Source organism: Macrosteles quadrilineatus, unplaced genomic scaffold (genome assembly GCF_028750875.1).
Source record: "Macrosteles quadrilineatus isolate MER2022 unplaced genomic scaffold, UCM_ALF_1.0 Scaffold_13__1_contigs__length_4303367, whole genome shotgun sequence".
Lineage (NCBI taxonomy): Eukaryota > Metazoa > Arthropoda > Insecta > Hemiptera > Cicadellidae > Macrosteles > Macrosteles quadrilineatus.
In genome coordinates, this window is record NW_026542606.1 from 2,062,913 (window position 1) to 2,084,046 (window position 21,134).

The following is a 21,134-nucleotide window of genomic DNA, read 5'->3' on the forward strand; positions in this document are numbered from 1 at the left end:
AAAGGAATAGAGTTCAGCTAGCTTACTTGGGAAAATTAGAGTCAAGGGGCTGTTGAATATAAGAAAAAGTTTACAAAATATAACACGGATATTTTGTTGTAAATTTCTTTTTACCAACTCTCTGAAGATGTACTGTACTAGGAAGAAATCAATGTTATTTTTTGCCTTCCTTAGGTATCTATTAGCCTATGGACTTCAATTCTTTCAAGCTCAAGCAAGCTTGCTGAACACTCTCCCTTTTCAAAAAATCTTTTATAACCTCCTGAGTGCCTATTTTGGATATTAAAAAACAGTTATGCTTTAATGGGTTAGTACATGATGATCATGAAATATTGAACCACTAGTGATACTTAATTGTAGTGTTTTCAATGGTGATTTGAATGATTTGATGGGTTAGCCATTCCATCAAGTAGTAATTAAAATTATATTTTAAAGGATTTGTAGCACTCAAGGGGTTCAATATATTGTTTGAATTATCTTGTTTGATCTATCTATTTTTCTTAAATCCTTCTAGATGTCATCTGTTTTCCAACTAGATTTGTTATTGTTGTACTTCATTGTTAAAAATACTAGTTTTATTTTGAAAATAATTATTATCTATTGAATGGGTGTGGTTTTGATTGATGTTTGGTATTACTTATAATTCTTTATGGTTTATGTGTTGACCAACTCTAAATAAACGAAGCTATATGATGTTTTCATTGTTTTCAACGCATGTTACTTTTTAGTTTTTAGTTATTGAAAGGATTGTCTTAGGCCTACATTTATAAGGATTATTTTTCTAAAATGTTATGAGATGTAATAATTTATTTATGCCTTTCCTTTAACAACTAAAATCTACAAAACAGAACAAAGCCATGAGGGACTGTTTCACTTGTAGCAAACTCAAATCAACATCTAACTCTTTTCAATTTTTCAAAACAATCATCATAGTTGTTTAAATATTTACAATACAGTAAATTGTCTATTATATATTGGCATAGATTGTAATTGCGTTTGACATCCTAACAGATATGGTCCCAATGATTGAACTGAGATCAAAAAAACCAAATATCTCGATTCCATTGACTCCATTAATGGCCAAGCTGAGTCTGTTGGCAATGGAGCAGAGAGTGGGGGAGATTCCCACACCTGCGGACAAGGCCGCCAACCCTGCCACACCTCTGGTACCAACACAACCATTTAGAAAGTCCCGGGCCGAGAGAGAAAGGGAGAAACGAGACCTTGAACCTGTGGAAGAAAACGTGTTGTACGTCTGTGGGTACCAAGACATGACTCTCCTGTTGCTCTTGGACTCCACCACTAGCCAGGACCCTGATCAGATCCATTCTCTGGTGAGTAAAATACAGTCAATTTGCGCCAATGCCATGTATTTACTAACCCAGGGCCGAACCTAGGGTTGCCGCCCTGATCTCCGTGGCTGTGTTTTTTGGGACGAGATTTAATGGAAAGTTTAAAAAAAAATTATATCTACTTTTTATATTCAGAAATATTTATAGTATTTTGGACGTTGTGGCACTTGGATGTCGTGGAATGCATCCTAATCGAAAATATCCCGTTAGTATTTCAATCCCGCCCAAAGCTTCGAGATAAACAAATCTCAAAGTTTTGGGTCTTGTTCATCACATGTCAGTGGAGTGGTGGGGCCTGTGAGTCCTCCAACTTCTGTCCTTGCCTTTATTACTTGAATGTGTTTATTTGCAGTGGGAGACTATTGTGAGTGCTCTGAGTGAGATTGAGACACATCTCTACCACTGTCTAGAGCATGGAGTAGCCAGTGGGGTGGTGGGGCCTGTGAGTCCTACAACTACTGTTCTTGCCTTTATTACTTGAATGTGTTTATTTGCAGTGGGAGACTAGTGTGAGTGCTCTGAGTGAGATTGAGACACATCTCTACCACTGTCTAGAGCATGGAGTAGCCAGTGGGGTGGTGGGGCCTGTGAGTCCTACAACTACTGTTCTTGCCTTTATTACTTGAATGTGTTTATTTGCAGTGGGAGACTAGTGTGAGTGCTCTGAGTGAGATTGAGACACATCTCTACCACTGTCTAGAGCATGGAGTAGCCAGTGGGGTGGTGGGGCCTGTGAGTCCTACAACTACTGTTCTTGCCTTTATTACTTGAATGTGTTTATTTGCAGTGGGAGACTATTGTGAGTGCTGTGAGTGAGATTGAGACACATCTCTACCACTGTCTAGAGCATGGAGTAGCCAGTGGGGTGGTGGGGCCTGTGAGTCCTCCAACTACTGTTCTTGCCTTTATTACTTGAATGTGTTTATTTGTAGTGGGAGACTAGTGTGAGTGCTCTGAGTGAGATTGAGACACATCTCCACCACTGTCTAGAGCATGGAGTAGCCAGTGGGGTGGTGGGGCCTGTGAGTCCTCCAACTTCTGTTCTTGCCTTTATTACTTGAATGTGTTTATTTGCAATGGGAGATGTTATATATCCCAAAAATCTATCTTTTATTTTAATATTAATCATATGACTGGAATAATTTCACATTGTAAATTATTCAATGTTTACTTGAATGTATTACTTGAATGTGTTTATTTGCAGTGGGAGACTATTGTGAGTGCTCTGAGTGAGATAGAGACACATCTCCACCACTGTCTAGAGCATGGAGTAGCCAGTGGGGGGGGGGGCCTGTGAGTCCTACAACTTCTGTCCTTGCCTTTATTACTTGAATGTGTTTATTTGTAATGGGAGATGTTATATATCCCAAAAATCTATCTTTTTTTTAATATTATTCATATGACTGGAATAATTTTACATTGTAAATGATTCAATGTTTATCTTTCATTATTAAGAAATAAACATGTATCAAGAGTTGTGCTCATATATTTTGTATTAATTTGTATTTAATAGGAGACTAGTGTGAGTGCTCTGACTGAGATTGAGACACATCTCTACCACTGTCTAGAGCATGGAGTAGCCAGTGGGGTGGTGGGGCCTGTGAGTCCTACAACTTCTGTCCTTGCCTTTATTACTTGAATGTGTTTATTTGCAGTGGGAGACTATTGTGAGTGCTCTGAGTGAGATAGAGACACATCTCCACCACTGTCTAGAGCATGGAGTATCCAGTGGGTGGGGGGGGGGGGGCTGTGAGTCCTACAACTTCTGTCCTTGCCTTTATTACTTGAATGTGTTTATTTGCAGTGGGAGACTATTGTGAGTGGTCTGAGTGAGATAGAGACACATCTCCACCACTGTCTAGAGCATGGAGTAGCCAGTGGGTGGGGGGGGGGGGGCTGTGAGTCCTACAACTTCTGTCCTTGCCTTTATTACTTGAATGTGTTTATTTGCAGTGGGAGACTATTGTGAGTGCTCTGAGTGAGATAGAGACACATCTCCACCACTGTCTAGAGCATGGAGTAGCCAAGGGTGGGGGGGGGGGGGCTGTGAGTCCTACAACTTCTGTCCTTGCCTTTATTACTTGAATGTGTTTATTTGCAGTGGGAGACTATTGTGAGTGCTCTGAGTGAGATAGAGACACATCTCCACCACTGTCTAGAGCATGGAGTAGCCAGTGGGTGGGGGGGGGGGGGCTGTGAGTCCTACAACTTCTGTCCTTGCCTTTATTACTTGAATGTGTTTATTTGCAGTGTGAGACTATTGTGAGTGCTCTGAGTGAGATAGAGACACATCTCCACCACTGTCTAGAGCATGGAGTAGCCAGTGGGTGGGGGGGGGGGGGCTGTGAGTCCTACAACTTCTGTCCTTGCCTTTATTACTTGAATGTGTTTATTTGCAGTGTGAGACTATTGTGAGTGCTCTGAGTGAGATAGAGACACATCTCCACCACTGTCTAGAGCATGGAGTAGCCAGTGGGTGGGGGGGGGGGCTGTGAGTCCTACAACTTCTGTCCTTGCCTTTATTACTTGAATGTGTTTATTTGCAGTGGGAGACTATTGTGAGTGGTCTGAGTGAGATAGAGACACATCTCCACCACTGTCTAGAGCATGGAGTAGCCAGTGGGTGGGGGGGGGGGGCTGTGAGTCCTACAACTTCTGTCCTTGCCTTTATTACTTGAATGTGTTTATTTGCAGTGGGAGACTATTGTGAGTGCTCTGAGTGAGATTGAGACACATCTCCACCACTGTCTAGAGCATGGAGTAGCCAGTGGGTGGGGGGGGGGGGGGGTCTGTGAGTCCTACAACTTCTGTCCTTGCCTTTATTACTTGAATGTGTTTATTTGCAGTGGGAGACTAGTGTGAGTGCTCTGAGTGAGATAGAGACACATCTCCACCACTGTCTAGAGCATGGAGTAGCCAGTGGGGGTGGTGGGGCCTGTGAGTCCTATTGCTACCTCACCGTGGCCCCCCAGTGGGGTACCACCCAGGTATGACCTTTTTACCTCATCTTTTGAATAAAGTAATGTTGAAAAAATCCATGTGAATTATTAAAACAAGTGCTAATAAGTTACCGACCATTAACAGGTACAATGATTTATGTATAGGATTTGTAATATACAGGCTGTCTTTGAACCGATCTTTTAATGTACCATTCCTAAGCCAAAGACAAACTAAAAATTTCCAAAAAGTTACTTGAATAGCTACAATGTTTTTCTCAGAAAACTATTTTTTATTTGTAAATGGGTTTTTGAATTGAGATGAAATTTGGTACTTAGATTAATTACGTAAAAGACCTATTCTGAGAAAAAATATTATTTTTTATTATGTTTAGTTAAAAATGGTGGCAATTTAAAATATCTGAGATAACAGAAATAATGCTACATAGGTAAACAAAAATACTGTTGTAATGTTTTATTTAGACAATTGTCTTACAATTATTCTAATGATACCCTATTTTAAGAAAATTGGTTGATGAATTAAATAAGAGAGAAAACTTGTTTTTAAGATACTGTGTACGACCGACTGTACGTACATCAATATTTGCTCTCATTGGGTCACTAACAACTAAAACAGCTGATTTTTTAGTTAATCAGCAGTTGATGTTACCTATTATCGTAATTAGTCGCAGCGAAATGTTACCCATTATCTTAAATAGTCCTGATCAAATTCTGGCAGCGAAGACAAAAAAAGACAAAACAGAGGAAAAAATCGGGTATAAAGCCAAATTTGGTACACTTGTAGGTACAGGATGTTCAAGGATCAAGAGATTTATTGCCACTGACCTTTCTTTGTACAAAGGAATAGACATAGTCAAAACACATACAAAACATTTTAAATTAACAAAAAAAATACAAAGTCTACAAAATACTTAGTTAATTAAAATATGTCATGTCTAGAGATTAGAGAATATTGATCATGTAGATACACATCAAAATTCAATATCAACTTTTGTTTTAAGAAATTCATGGATGCCATAGAAAGGATTGCTTATCAACTATTCACAAAATTTAGATTGGAATACCTTGAAGGATGCAGTTCTGGCTGAATCAGATATTTATTAAAAAAATTAATGCAGTTCATCTACTGCATACTCTGTAGTTTGTTTTATTCGTGTGATTACGGTGAAACCCCAATATACGGAGTTTGAAGGCTTTATCAATCAATTATGTATTGTAAAATAAATCTTTTCAAATGAAGCTACATTTTTCAATTATCAAAGTCAACAAAATACACGTGCATACACAAGGCCACGACAAGTTGATTGGCGACGAGTAAACCTCAAGTGAGTGACTTTTACTGCATGAACATTACCTGTAAGCAATCTAGGCCAAGACTATCAACCATTTTTTTCATCTAGCTGCATTTTCTAATATCAATTAGAAACATTTCAACTATAATCTCATCAATATAGATCCAGAACAATTCAAGCAATTTTTGGAAATGCAACAAGCCATGATAACAACATTGGTAAGTCAACTTTCAACACAACGTTCTAACGTAAAGCCACATGGTGATACTGATCAATCCAAAACAAACTTAACTCATTCTTATGTGCCCAACTTTGAAATTTTTGACCATCAAAAGGAAACTTTTTCAAATAATTATCAACGCTTTGAAAATTACATTCAAATGAAAAATATTGCATCTAACAAAGATTACTGTGCTAAATTGCTCTTGAACTCAATTGGAACAAGCAATTTAAAAATAGTTTCATCCTTATCTGCACCAAATAATCCGATAATCCGAACGAATTAACTTACGATGACCTGGTAAAAATTCTAAGAGAACATCCAGAAAACATCCAGAACCTAAAAGAAATGTACTTGTTTCACAGCACCAGTTTCAATCGATCTATCAAACTGACAATCAATCAATTTCAGAGTTTGTTAGTAACCTAAGGGATAAAGCAACCAGCTGTCAGTGGCGGTTCCAAGGGGGGGGGCTACAGGGGCTAAAGCCCCCCCCCCTTGGCCTTGGAAAAATAAAATTTAAACGTACATTTTGTCCGTAACGCAATGTCATAAAACAGACATCAATGTAGTTTTTATTAAACTTAATAAGCGATGACAGGAGTAGTATTAAGTTCCACATAGATAAACTTTTTGGACAATATAGCACAACGAATAAAACAATATTACGCTATGGAAAGTGTTGTACGCATCATCCAACCTTTACAGCAGTCAGCTGTTGACATGCTAGGGCAAATGAGGGTGCCGAGCGCGCGAGCGAGGACGGGGAAACAGCTGATTTCCTGATGTTCCATAGTTGTCAAATTGTCATTACCATTGAATATATAAACACTAGTGTTAAAGTTTATATAGTCAATGCTATTACTGAATTCGATACTATATAATTGTGACAGATATATGAAATGGAGAAAAACGTAAAGGTTAAAAAAGTGTCTACTTGCTTTCATGACATATAACAGGTGAAATGGAAGGTTTTAGGACAATTGGGCATAGTTCTAGACGTTAGAAATGGCTTTATAAAGTCACCAAATTGCTTTTAGGAGATATGGATTCGTAATCTACAATAGGCCTACGTTTCGAAATTCATGAATGCAAGTTCGTCATAGTTTGATTTTTAAAATGTCTACTTGCTCATGACAAAGACAAAAAACACAGGTGAAATGGCCGAAATGGGAGGTTTTTGGACAGTTGGACACAGATATAAACATTAAAAATGGCTTTAGAAAGTTAGTAAACAGCTGTTAGGGAAATATGACCGTAGCCTACAATATGTTTTGAGATTTATAAATGCAATCGTCATAGTTAGTTTTAAAAATTTCTACTTATTCATGACAAATAAATGGGGAAATCGGAAGTTTTCCACACAGTTCTAGACGTTAAAACAGGCTGTAGAAAGTCACCCAACTGCTTTTAAGAGAATATGGCCGTAGTCTACAGTGTGTTTTAAAATTCATTAATGCAATCGTCATAGTTTAATGAATTTTAAAATGTCTATAGACATTTAGACATTTAGACATTATTTATTTGCACATAACATTCTTTTAGATGTGATAACATATAGAACAGGTGCATTGTCAAAATTGAGCCTAGACTAGAAAAATACAAAGTACAAAGTAACAGGAAAAAATACCTAGCCAAATAATGTTAATACAGTACAGTAGTTAAGCAAATTAAAAACAAAAAATTAACTCAAGGGATGGTTATAAAATTCTTCTATTTTATAAAACGCACGTTCAAGGAGTCCATTTTTCAATGTTTCTTGAAACTTGTTTGAACTCATTATTTTATAATATACCGGTAGTTTATTATACATTTTTAAACCTGCATACAAAGGACTTTTTTCAAATAAGGTCAAACGGTGATTTGGTAATCTGAAAATTGTTTCGTTTCTTGTACTATAGTTGTGTGTGAATTTGAATGAATCCGGGAGGTTATTTTTTATATTGTGTATGTAGTTTAATAATTCAAATATGTATAGTCCTGTGAGTGTTTGGATTTTTAAATTTTGAAAATGTAATTTACAAGGACTTCTGGGGTGGGAATTAGTCATAATTCGGATGATTCTTTTCTGAAGTCTGAAAATAGTTTTTGCATCAGTTGCCTGTCCCCACAAAATCACACCATACCTCAAGATGGATTCTACATAGGCATGATAAACCATTTTAAGTACTTCAATGGTGACACATTCTCTCAAGTGGACAAAGACAGATGATTGCAGATCTAATTTTTTTCTTTATAGCATCTAGATGCACCTTCCAGTTAATATTTTCATCTAGATGAATGCCTAGGAATTTATTTGTATGGACTAAATTGGAAAAACTATTTAATTCTCTTTCATTTCTGGCTGAAAATTTTATAATTTGGGTTTTATCCACATTTAGTTAAACCAATTTTCCATTTCTTTCATAACTTCTGTGAGAGATGTAAGAAGCTCTTCTCTACTATTTTCTTTAATGATTGCAGTAGTATCGTCAGCAAACAGAATCAAATCTCTATTAATAGCTTTAGGGAGGTCATTTATGTAGATTAAAAAGAAAAGGGGACCTAAAATGGAGCCTTGAGGCACCCCAAGCTTTATACATTTCCAATGTGAGAAATGCCTAGTTCCTTCATCAGAAATTACAGTTCTTTGTTTCCGATCTGAAAGGTATGATCTAATTAGGGAAAGACAACTTCCTGAAATTCCATAGTCATGTAGTTTTTGAAGCAAAAGCGAATGATCAACACAATCAAAGGCCTTGGATAGATCACAGAAGACACCAGCTGCACTCCTTGACCCATCCAAAGCCTCCGATACTTCATTAATAAAGTGTACAAGAGCTGTATTTGTTCCAAGGTTTTTCCTGAAACCAAATTGATTTTGATAAAACAGATTATTATGTTCAAAGAAACAAACTAATTGGTTATTTATAACTTTTTCAAAGACTTTAGAAAAATTGCTTAAAACTGATATTGGACGGTAATTGTTGATATCTGACCTAGAGCCTTTTTTGAAAATTGGAGTTATTTGTGAGTATTTAAGTTTGTCTGGGAAAATTCCATTTGTTAAACACTGATTTATGATAATAGATAAGGGTTCAGAAATTAAATTTACAGCAGCTTTAATTAATTTGATCGGTACTTCATCCCAACCCACAGAAGTTTTGTTTTTTAGGGAAAGAATAATTTTTTTCACTTCACCCTTACTAATCTGCTGCAGATTACACAACGAAATTCCTTCATCTCTACAATAGTCTCGAACAGATTCATGAACTCCTTGCACAGTGGCCTTTGGTACATTAATGTTCAAAGCTGTTTCGGCAAAGAAAGTGTTAAATATTCTAGTTATATCCTGAGGTTTACATATATCTTTGTCGTTATTAATTAAAAATAATTTGCCATCAGTTTTGTTTTTTACGTGACCAAGTTCTTTATTAACAACTTGCCAAGCAGCTTTAGACTTATTTTCAGACTTTTCTATGTAGTCACCATTTGCAATTATTTTTGCCTTCTTTACTACTTTTTTAAAGATTTTTTTGTACTGTTTCACATACATTAAAAACTGTCTATCTTGATTATACTTAGCTTGCAAGTGGAGTTCTCTTTTCCTCACACTAGATATTTTGATGCCTTGTGTCACCCAATTCAAAACTGTTGGCTTACATTTACGTGTTTTTTTCAAAGTTTTTGGAGGAAAAACGTGATTGAATGCTAGTAGGAATTGGTGCAGAAAGTTGGAATAGTTTTCACTTGGGTTCAAGCTCGGATCAAAATTAAAATTGCATTTAGTTTTAAAAAAATCTATGAAGTAATTAATTTTTTCATTTGAAAATATTCTTTTACTAGAAGGTGCCGGATTATTTACAGCAATCTTACAGGTAGTTGGCTTGGGGAGATTTAAGAAAATAGCATTATGGTCTGACATACATAAATTAGTATTTAGCTTAAAGTTTACCTCATATTTCTTTTGCGTAATAATATTATCTAGACAAGTTTCTGAATTGCGATTTGGGTCTATCCTTGTGGGCTCCTCAAACTGCAGCCAGAACCCACCACACTCAACCACTTCTCTAAATCTACAAGATATAGGATTGTTTTCCAAAATGTTAATATTAAAATCACCAGTGATGAAAACAGACTTATTTTTTACTCTTTTTTGCAGAAGCAAAAACAGCTTTTCGAATCTGACCAGAAACAATTTATTCATTTTGTAGGTTGGAATTGTATAGACTGAAATAACAATTAAATTGAAATCTGGGAGTTCAACTGCTGAACCTTCAAATATAAAATCTTCATTCAAATCAGAGAAATCCTTTAAAGGTATAAATTTACATTGTTTATTAATTAAAATACATGAACCTCCTCTTACACCATTTTCTCTTACATAAAAATCTGCCAAACAAAAATTATTGATTGTGTTAGCCAGATTAATAGAGTCATTGTCAAGCCAATGTTCAACAAGTGATATTACTTTAATTTTTAAAGCAGACTGAGTTAAAAACAAATTGAGTTCTGATATTTTTGACGAGCTTAAATTTTGAATATTATAAAACATTATAAGATCTGAATTACATCCTGGATGAATAAGTTGTGGATTTTTATTATCTTCAGTTGAATTTATGTCAAAATTATTAATATCAAAATTATTAATATCTGTTACTGTAAAATTTTGGAGACTGGCAGACTTATGGTCTTTGTCAGTACAGCTTAGTTTAAATCTAAATTTACAGAAGAAAATAAATCACTATTTTGAATGCAAGACACTTTACTCTGCTTTTCCACTGCACACACTGGTGTTGACTTCAGTGCCTCACTGTAGCTGGGTTGAACAGTTACCACCGCAGGGCTGACAGGTCTAGAAGGATTCTCTTCCAGGTGTACTATGGGACCAACAGATTGTGAAGAAGTCAAGGCAGCAGGTTGAGGTCTGACAAGATTATCCTGTTTTGTCGAGCTAGAGAACTGGGAGCCCTCTTCGGTTTGCTTTGATGGATCCTCAGAGTAGTTGTTCTCAGCAGAAGGCAGGACAGAGGTAGGTTGATAGGAATTAAGAAGGTTCTGCAACTGCTTCAGAAATTCTGCATACGACAGCCCATTCCACAGTTTTCTTCTGGCAGTAGGTTGATCATATGCTACTACGACTACGGTTGCATTGGTCTCATTCTGCAATTTAGTAATGTTTCTCGTGAAATGCTCCAACTTTATTTGGTCACGGACAACACCCATGGGGGAACAAATCAATTTTTTAAGTTTCTTTCTTTTGAAGTCTTGAACAAGTTGATCAAATGCCTCGTCATACTCTTCATTCGATGGTTTCCCATTGAACAAGTCTTTTGTGACAAGGCTATAAATTGTCGCACCATTTTGTTTAGTCTGGCATGTCAATCTGGAGCATACAAATTCAGATTGTTTTGGTCTTCCAAATTGTTTTCGGAATACGACCGCGACACCCGCGCTCATGTTCCTTTCATGCTGAAGGTTACTTGAAATTGTATGGGCAAAAGCCACAGACGGGTCATTTTTGTGACTATCAATAACTTTGTTCATGTCAGCAGCAATCACATTCACTGAGTTCAATGTGATGGATTGATTTTGCCTAACAGTTGACTTCACTTGAAATATTTCTTTAATCATTAGGGCTATCTTCTTTTTCCCGTGCCTGTTGAAATGCAATCCATGTCTAGTATATGATTCCCTTGTTAGTCTATTTATAGCTAGGAAGGAAACATGGTCATATTTTTTTGCAATTTCCTCCATATCCCAATTGAGGTAGCTTATTTTGTTATTTAAGGCTGGATTATGGTGTCTGTACGGTAAGCCTGAAATGATAACATTGGTGTGTTTGGTTTGATCAAGCAGACTTTCTATTTCATTGCTTAGACATCTTTCAGCTTGAGCAATATCATCATTCGACCCTCCTAACCAGACTAATGTATCTTCCTTAGAAAAGTTTTTTGTTAAGGCCTTTACATCCTTTATGACGTTTGCCGTCATCGCATTAGGTTTAAAGATGCTGCTTATCCTAAATTTATTTTCGGGCCATAAGTCCATAAGATTTTGCACAAGGTACCTAGCATGACTATCCCCAAGAATCAATATTTCCTTTGCTTTTCTTTGGTGCTTGTGATGGATGCGTTTACTAGGGTTATTTAGTGAATTTGTCACAGCTTTTTTTGAACTAACTGTCTCACTTTCATTGCCTTGCTCCATCTTTTGGGATTCAAGATTCTTGTTTTTGCTTTGCTCTACAAATTGGAGTTCAGCTTTGTTCTGATTTGTCGACTCCGCTTTGCTCAGTTTTGCTCCTGGTGATCTTTCAGCTATGCTATTCTTACTCTCCACCACCTCTTGGATTTTAGTTTTACTCTTCTCTGCTTCTTGAGTTTCTCCAGTTTTGCCATTTTTGTTCTTCTCTGCCTCTTGAGTTTTATTAGCATTCAATTTGTCTGAACAGAGGGTGTCATCATTTTGGGAAAGGATGTCAAATCTGTTACAAAGATCTATTGAGCTGTCAAAGTTACTGTCATTAAGCAGAATGTTTCTTCCCTTAACAACAACAAATTCCTCGCACAGTTCTCTATTTTCCCTTTTCAAAAAGATATTTTCATTCCGTAAATCTCGAGTTGTGGAAATTAAAATCTCATTATCACTTGTTAGGGATTTTAGGATCGCCTCATAGTTTATTAAATTCTCTTCAGATTTACTTTCCAGTTTTTTTATTGTATTTTCCAGTTTATTGTACCCCCCTGCTTTATTGTGGGGTGCTCCACACCCCCCAAGCCCCCCCGGTAGCCCACCCCTTGACAAGGTCCTAGAACCGCCACTGCCAGCTGTGAATTTATCTCAACCTGCGAATGTAAATCTGTTATGTATCAAGAAATAAGTACATATGTTTTATTTATAACATCTGTCAGATGACTGATTATATTAGCAAATTTCCCATATAGGGAATAAGCTATTACCGTAGTACTTATGGTAAGACCTGGACGCGGGACCGATTTTTTTTTTCATTTTGATGTCCCTAGATGCCAAAAACACCATCCGTTCAAATTCATATATATATATATATATATATATATGTATATATATATATACTAGCTGACCCGGCGAACTTCGTATCGCCTAAGTTATAGGTTTCCCCTAAGACAGACCGATGGAAAGAAAGTACCGTTACGTTTAATTTTCAAGATGATCTCGTTTGCATCGCTCAATCACGTCCTGGTTGAAGTTCGTTCGCTACGCTCACTCACCTTTGGGTTGGAGCTCGTTCGCTACGCTCACTCACCTTTAGGTTGGAGCTCGTTCGCTGCGCTCACTTGCCTTCAGGTTAGCTCGTTCGCTACGCTCACTCGCCTCCAGGTTCAAGTTCGTTCGCTACGCTCACTCGCCTCCAGGTTCAAGTTCGTTCGCTACGCTCACTCACCTTTTGGTTGCAAATTAGCTGTTGTCATAAATGTAAAAGAAATAATAGTGCTGCACCCTGTTGGTAATCCTTGTAACTTTAATGCTATTGAACATCATAGAACAGAACCAACTTGTTTAATTGAAACAGCTGTTAAGATTCATTAATTCCATTTCTCATAAGGTTAACATGGGAAACTCCAGAGCCACTGGGGCGGAGCCCTTTTAAGAATTTCGAAACGGGAAATAGTTTACGTCCGATTCGCATACCTACAGAATTTACACACCAAATTTCATAACGATCGGTGAAGTCGTTCCGGAGGAGTTTGCAGACAAACACTGTGACGCGAGAATTTTATATATTAGATATATATATATATATTCTTGGGGAGATCTTGATAGAGTTTATGATGAATGAAACATGAAACAGAGCAAATTTTCGTTTAATACAAACGTTTTCAAGCAAAGAGAAATGAAAAATGTAAAGATGAACAAAACAAATTAATATGAACTGTTTACAAATAGTTGAATTTTGAGAACATATGATTGAGTACAGATCAAAGAAAATAATAATAAAATCAGCCTAAAAGGAAATTGAAATTCAGCTGAGTTGAATCACTTTTTTTCTATCTTAAATTTAAACCAGAGGGGAACCTTGTTTTTAGTACCAACTGGTGAGCCAATTCAGAATTTCTTAAAACCAGTTGGTTGCATTTAGGGTTTTGATGTGGGTTTACTTTGTGAAGGGCTTTAAGGGTATAGCAGCCTTCAAAATTTTGGTTGTGGTGATTATAGATTGGTTTTCTTTTGTCTTCATGTACCACATCAAAACGATGGCCTGTCATTCGAACTCTTAAAGAGTTTGAAGTCTGGCCAATATAATCTTTTGTACAATGTTTACACGATAGTTGATAAATCACTAATATATATATATATGTCCGTTAGCGCGATAACTCGAGCAAAAATGATCCGATTTTGATGAAATTTGGTACAAACGTGTAAACCTAAGTTTATTCGAACGAGTTCGCGATCCAGCATAACCGGACCACAGGAACAGGGGTTTATGTTTTATGGGGTAAAAATGTGTTTTCCCCATTTTTTACCCTAAAAACAAAAAATTTTGCAATTTCTTTCTAAACCGTTTTGTAGAGCTTAAAAAAAGAAATAATTTAGTATATTGAAGCGCTGTTGTATGCCTAACGGTCACGGAGAAAATTCAAAAATAGTTTAATTTAAAATTCCCATGTTATTCTTATGGAGATAATGAAAATTGTTGTAGTTTACTTGTTTATGGATATATATTGATAAAATTTGGCAAATTTATTTATTTCATCCCATACTATTCACGTATGGTCAAAAAACACTTTTTACCTTCCCCGTAGCAGCAAACCTAAGCACTCGTTAAATCTAATGTTATTTAAATAGGGAATAAATATGTCTTATTTATGGAAATATTTGAGTAAAAATGTAATCCGACAAGTTGAAATTCGCTTAGTCTGCAGGTTTGCTGCGGCGGGGGTATTTTGTTTACTTTTTAGTTTAGTCTGATTTGTGAGTTTAATAAATTTGGTTTTGTTAATTATGTGTCAATATACTAAACTGGCGACGAGGATAATTGGATAATGATGGATCTCAATAAGCCTGATTGTTTTGACCCCCATACAAATCCTGCAAGTGTCGCACAGCGTTGGGGTACGTGGATTAAGCAATTTGAGAGGTGTGCTTTAGCTGCAGACATTACCAATGGTTTAAGGAAAACAGCACTACTACTTAATCTAGCTGGTGAGGATGTGGCTTACATTTTTGACAGCTTACCACAACCTAATGAATTAACATACAAAAATGTGATCAAATTATTAACTGACTGTTTCGCTCCTACCAAAAATGTCCTTTTTGAATTATTTAATTTTAGGAAGTGTCGTCAAGCAGAAGCAGAATCGTTTAACTCTTTCTATTCTCGGCTAAGAACATTAGCTGTGAACTGTGAATTCAAAGACTTGGATAGGGAATTAATTATGCAAATTTTGATTGGATGTAGGAGTGATGAGTTAAGAAATAAAATCTTGAAAGAACCTACTATTAAACTTCAGGATGTTGTTATTGCAGCTAAGTCAAGTGAATTATTTCAAGCTCAAAGTAAGGAACTTTCTTTTAGTAGCTCAAGTTTTGTTAATGCACATAAAATTGGCCATTCAAACAAGAAATTTGCATTTAACAACAATCCAGCTCACTCTGATACACCTAATGTTTGTCTTGGTTGTGGACTAAGACATTTTAGAAGGGATTGTGCCCATCTTCAAACTATTTGTAATATTTGCAAGAAAATCGGGCATCTAGCACGAGTTTGTAAAGCAGGGAGACCACGCCCCAAAGAATATTTCAACCAAAAACACGGATCAAAGGGACAACGGGCTCATGAAGTTTTGTCAGAGGAAACCAATTGTGAACAAGAAGAAACGTTTCCACCTCAATCAAGTAACGAAACAACTCAGTACGTCCAGGAAGTTAATTGCTCTAAAGTTCCAGAACTGTGTACAACTGCCAACATTAATTATCACAAAGTTCTAATGGAAGTTGATACTGGTGCAGGTGTTTCTATCATAGGAGGGGAACTATGGAATAAAATTTCTCATAAAAACTGTAAACTGCAACCTTCTCCCTGGAAACTCAAGGATTACAATGGTAAACCTGTAAGTGTTTTAGGTCAGACTAATGTTTATGTGAAATCAGGCCCGTTTTTGACCCTGCTAGCGCCCTAGGCACAACTAATAGTAGCTCCCCTTTGCAATATATATAACAGGGGGTCCACCAACCAGGAAATCCAGGAATTATGAGTGAGTTTTTTTTAACCGGGAATGATACATGAATTTTGTATTCCTACCAGGAATTTTCAATTTACTGCGATCGCACATGACAACAGTGACATTTCCATGAATGCGGGAGACGATAATATGTCTACACACGGCCGCAAGAGACGATCAGAATTTTCCGCGATCGCAGAAGATCATGATGATATCTACAGAGCCGCTAAGTATGATCAGAATATTGCCGCGATCACGGCAGAAGATGATAAAGTCCACCTCACTGTGGGAAACAGCAAGAGTTTTGCCGTGACCGCCGAAGATGATGATATCTACAGAGCCGCTAGGTATGATCAGAATTTTGCCTATTTTGCGGAAGACGATGATCTCAACAAGACCGGAGAGATTATTACCATTTTGCCTCAATCGTGGGAGGCGATTACTATGTCCACACGACCACAGTGGAGGATATAATGATGTCTTCACGGACGCGAGGTGTGATCAGAATTTGCCGCGATCTTGCAAGACGATGAGAATGTCCACACGACCATGGGAAAAGACCAGAATTTTGCCTCATTCGCCGTACACGATGATAATCTTCTAACGACCGTGGGATATTTTCATATATTACCACGATCACGGAAGACTATAATTATGTCTACACGACCAAGAAAAATAGTCAGAATTTTTCTGCAATGGCGGGAGATGATTACCATGTCTATGGCCGCGAGGGATTATCAGAAGTTTACCACGATCGCATGCATATCCAACTACAATTTTTTTTTTTTTTTTCCAATTATTTGGCGCCCCCCAAAAAGACAATTGCCTTGCACCCTAGGCACGTGCCTACCGTGTCTATTCAGTAAATTGGCCCTGTGTGAAATACGGTAAGTTCAATGGATTCCTTCCGTTAGTCATAACTGAAGGTAATAGAAATAGTTTATAGGGGCGTAACTGGTTACAAAGTCTGAATATTGAAGTAAACGGGGTATTTTCACTCAACTGCCATGAATCTGATGTTCTAAGTAAAGCCCAGCTGGATGTTCAACATCTGAAAGGTGAATTTTCTGATGTATTTTCTAATTCTTTAGAGTGTTCTTTAGGGTGTTCTTAAGGGCCTCCAATCAAACTGAAAATTGACCAGAATTATAACAAAATTCATTTAAGAGCGCGCCCTTTACCTTATGCATTGCAGGCCCCAGTAGAAGAAGAGCTGAATAAGTTAGTTAATCAGAGAGTGTTAGAACCTGTTCAGGTATCGGATTGGGCCACGCCAATAGTTGTTTCAGTAAAAAGCAATGGTAAAATACGTATTTGCGGTGATTATAAGGCAACGTTAAACAAAGCTATCCAAGATCATCTGTATCCTATTCCTCCAATATCTCAGCTCTTAGCCAAATTAAACCAAGGGAAATATTTTGCTAAGTTAGATTTAGCCCAAGCTTATCAACAATTGGTTGTTGATGAGAAGTCGGCGCTAGCTCAGACACTAATCACACACAAGGGTGCTTTTAAACCAAAAAGACTACAATTCGGTATTAGCTCAGCTCCATCTATATTTCAACATTTTATTGAGGGTTTGCTTTCGGGCTTAGACGATGTAATACCTTACTTTGATGATATTTTGGTTAAAGCAGGAACAATACATGAATTGATTACCACATTAAGACAAGTATTCACTCGTTTTAGAGATGCAGGAATCACACTCCAAAGCAAAAAGTGTTCTTTGTTGTCTACATCAGTGGATTTCTTGGGATTTGTTGTGAGCTCTGACGGAATTCGTCCTAACCCGGACAAAGTCAAATCAATCCAAGATGCTCCTGAGCCGACTAACAAGGAGCAACTGCAGGCATTTTTAGGGTTACTCAATTTCTATCACTGTTTCTTACCCAATAAAGCCAATGTTGCAGAACCTTTACATCGCTTATTGGACAAAAATGTTCAATGGCGGTGGGAGGAAAAACATAAACTTGCTTTCAATGCTTCAAAGAAGCTCCTTTCTTCCGATAGTATACTGGCTCATTACAATCCCTCCAGCCATCTTATAGTAACTTGTGATGCATCTCCTTATGGTATTGTTTGTGTGCTTAGTCAGGTTCGAGGGGAAAAGGAAGTTCCAATTGCGTTTTATTCCAGGACAAATGAGTCAGTCAGAACGAAGATATGCTCAAGTAGATAGGGAAGCACTTTCCATCATTGGAGGGATTAAGAAATTTCACAATTACTTATATGGGAGGCATTTTGAAATTAGAACAGATCATAAGCCACTTCTGGGTCTTTTCACTGTGGATAAACAAACACCAAACACACTGTCACCTCGAATGATTCACTGGAGTATCCTTTTAAATGGATATGACTTTGATCTTGTATACAAACCAGGGATTTCTATTCCGAATGCTGATGGTTTGAGTCGTCTTCCATGTTCCTCCAATGCTCTTGATCAAGAGATAATAATGAAGTCTTGAATGATGTGTTATACATTGAATCCGATGAGGTTAAACCAATTACAGCTAATATAATAGCAAAAGAAACAGAAAAGGATCCACTTCTATCAAAAGTAATCTTATGGACTCAACGTGGTTGGCCAACTCATAACTCAGATCTCAACCTTACGCCTTTCATTTCTCGTCAAAACTCAATTTCTCAATACAAACAATGTTTACTTTGGGGAACTAGGCTGATAATTCCATCTACTCTCAGGCAACAAGCTCTAAAGCTTATACACATGGGACATGAGGGCATTGTTTGAACAAAGGCGTTGGCCCAAAGCTATTTCTGGCGGCCAAAACTTGATCAAGACATAGAAAACATGGGGAATTCTTGTCAAGCATGTCAACAAAATCGTCACAACCCTCCAAGAGCAACGGTCCTTCCTTGGGAGAAAACAAAACAACCCTGGTCTCGTCTACACATAGATTTCGCTGGGCCTTTCCAAAACAAGTTGTTTTTGATTGTTGTTGATTCTTTCAGTAAATGGTTAGAAGTAGTTTTGGTGCCTTCTACAGATTCAAGATCAACTATAAAGGTTCTCAGAAGCCTTTTTGCAACACATGGTGTTCCAGACACAATAGTATCTGACAACGGGTCGGCTTTCACTTCACAAGAATTACGATCGTTTAATGAAAGCAATGGCATCCGCCACGTCGTGGTTACACCATACCATCCATCATCGAATGGTCAGGCAGAAAGGATGGTCCAAACGACAAAAAATTCTTTGCGACGAATACTTCAAGGAGATTGGCAAAGAAGATTGGCTCAGTTCCTAATATCATCTTATAACGCCACATTGTTCAACTAATATGTCACCGAGTGAACTGCTGTTTGGAAGGCGTTTTAGAACCATCTTAGACAGAGTTCACCCTGATTATTCTTCAAATGACAAAGAAGATAAAAGCTTGGATAAAGCGCTCCACGATTACCAACAGTCACCTCAGAGGAAATTTAAAGAAAATGATTCCGTACTTGCAAGAAGCTACAATCAGCGAGGACCAAAGTGGATTCCTGCTAAAGTCACTAAAAAACCGGGCCGCGGAGCTACCATTTGACAACAAAAGAAGGCATTGAAATACGACGTCATATCGACCAATTGAGACCTCGCTCAGAAATATCAAAAGCATCTCCTAACTCACACTTGGATAATCCTGAATAAACCCACCATTCCACCCAATATTCCAGAATCCTATTCAAATGAGAACACCAGAAGCACATCATATCACTCCAGTTCAACCACCATCAATGGTCCGCAATCCTATTATGATGAGAATACCAGACGTACAACCAATGCGACCATCAGTGATGCAACAATCTCGTAATTCCTTTAGTAGTATAGAAGGATCAATTAACCCTCATCAAGAAGATGCTGGTTTCAACGTTTCTGATTTAATTCAAGACTCCACTAGCATAAGCACGAGTCCACAACCTGTTCGGTCATGTGTCTCTAAATCAAACTCCCAAAACACTTCAATGAGCATGAGTCCTCGACCTGTTCGGATCCGTCGACCACCGGCATATCTCAAGGACTACCTGACGGGGGGAGGAGTGTTACGTATCAAGAAATAAGTAGGCTACATATGTTTTATTTATAACATCTGTCAGATGACTGTTTATATTATTATGTTTTGTTTACTTTTTAGTTTAGTCTGATTTGTGAGTTCAATAAATTTGGTTTTGTTAATTATGTTTCAATATACTAAAAAAATCATTCATAGCAAATATCTTCCTTCGCACTCAGTTCATTCGCGGCATCAAGGACAACTCTATTCGTGAACATCTTTAACAATCTGATATAACAGAGTTCAAGGAAATTGTATCGAAGGCAGAAGCTTCCAGACTTGACTCTAAACTAATTTCCCTTAAACATCTTCCTACGTCGACATCAGACCTACCAGATATCAATAAGGTTTCTAATACATCTAGACAGCATGACCGTTCCCCTTCTCAAAACAATGTCTCCAGCAGGTCCAAATCGAAGCCCAAACAAACTCCAAACTTTGATGAATTGGGAATCAACGGGTTATGTTTGTGATGCGGCAAATCTAATCATTTATCTAAAGAATGCCGAACGGACAAAAGCAAACTAAAATGTTCTGAATGCTCAAGACTAGGACATGTAGGTAAAGTTTGCATCAGCACACTTTTGAACAATAGGTCCAAGAATAGCTCACACTCAACTAACTAGATAAACGACACAAGTGACCACCAGTATGGTATTCAAAACATAGTAGACATATTTCAAACCGAAGCCTCACCACCGATTCTTACAGTTGTGAATATTGAAAACAAACCTGTGGAATTTGAAGTAGACTCCGGTTCAGGGTATACATTTCTTCCCATAGACAAGTTCAATCAATTACACCTAAATCTTTCAATCCAACCAACTGGCTTACTTTTTAGATCTTACACAAAAGATGTATTCAAACCTATGGTAGAGGTCAATATAAAATACAAATCTAACATCTCCAAAGGTGAAATCTACACTGTACCAGACAACTGCCCATCTATCTTAGAACGTCAGTGGATTCGCAATCTACAAATCAAGCTATCTGAAATAGACAATCATCAAAAATCCTCACCATACACCATACACACCAAAGCAAGACAGTACAAAGTTGGAGACCGAGTCCAAGCACGGT

General features: G+C 37.3%; 1 protein-coding gene across 2 annotated transcripts in view; it reads left to right on the forward strand.

Annotated features, from left to right (window-relative positions):
* Positions 1–21,134, forward strand: part of LOC129004956 (uncharacterized) — a 129,003-nt gene that overhangs the window by 80,282 nt on the left and 27,587 nt on the right. For both annotated transcript variants that reach the window (XM_054433681.1, XM_054433682.1), the window contains 2 exons: positions 1,012–1,334; positions 4,199–4,339. In XM_054433681.1, coding sequence (XP_054289656.1) covers positions 1,012–1,334; positions 4,199–4,339 — 464 coding nt within the window. The remainder of the gene's footprint in view (positions 1–1,011; positions 1,335–4,198; positions 4,340–21,134) is intronic.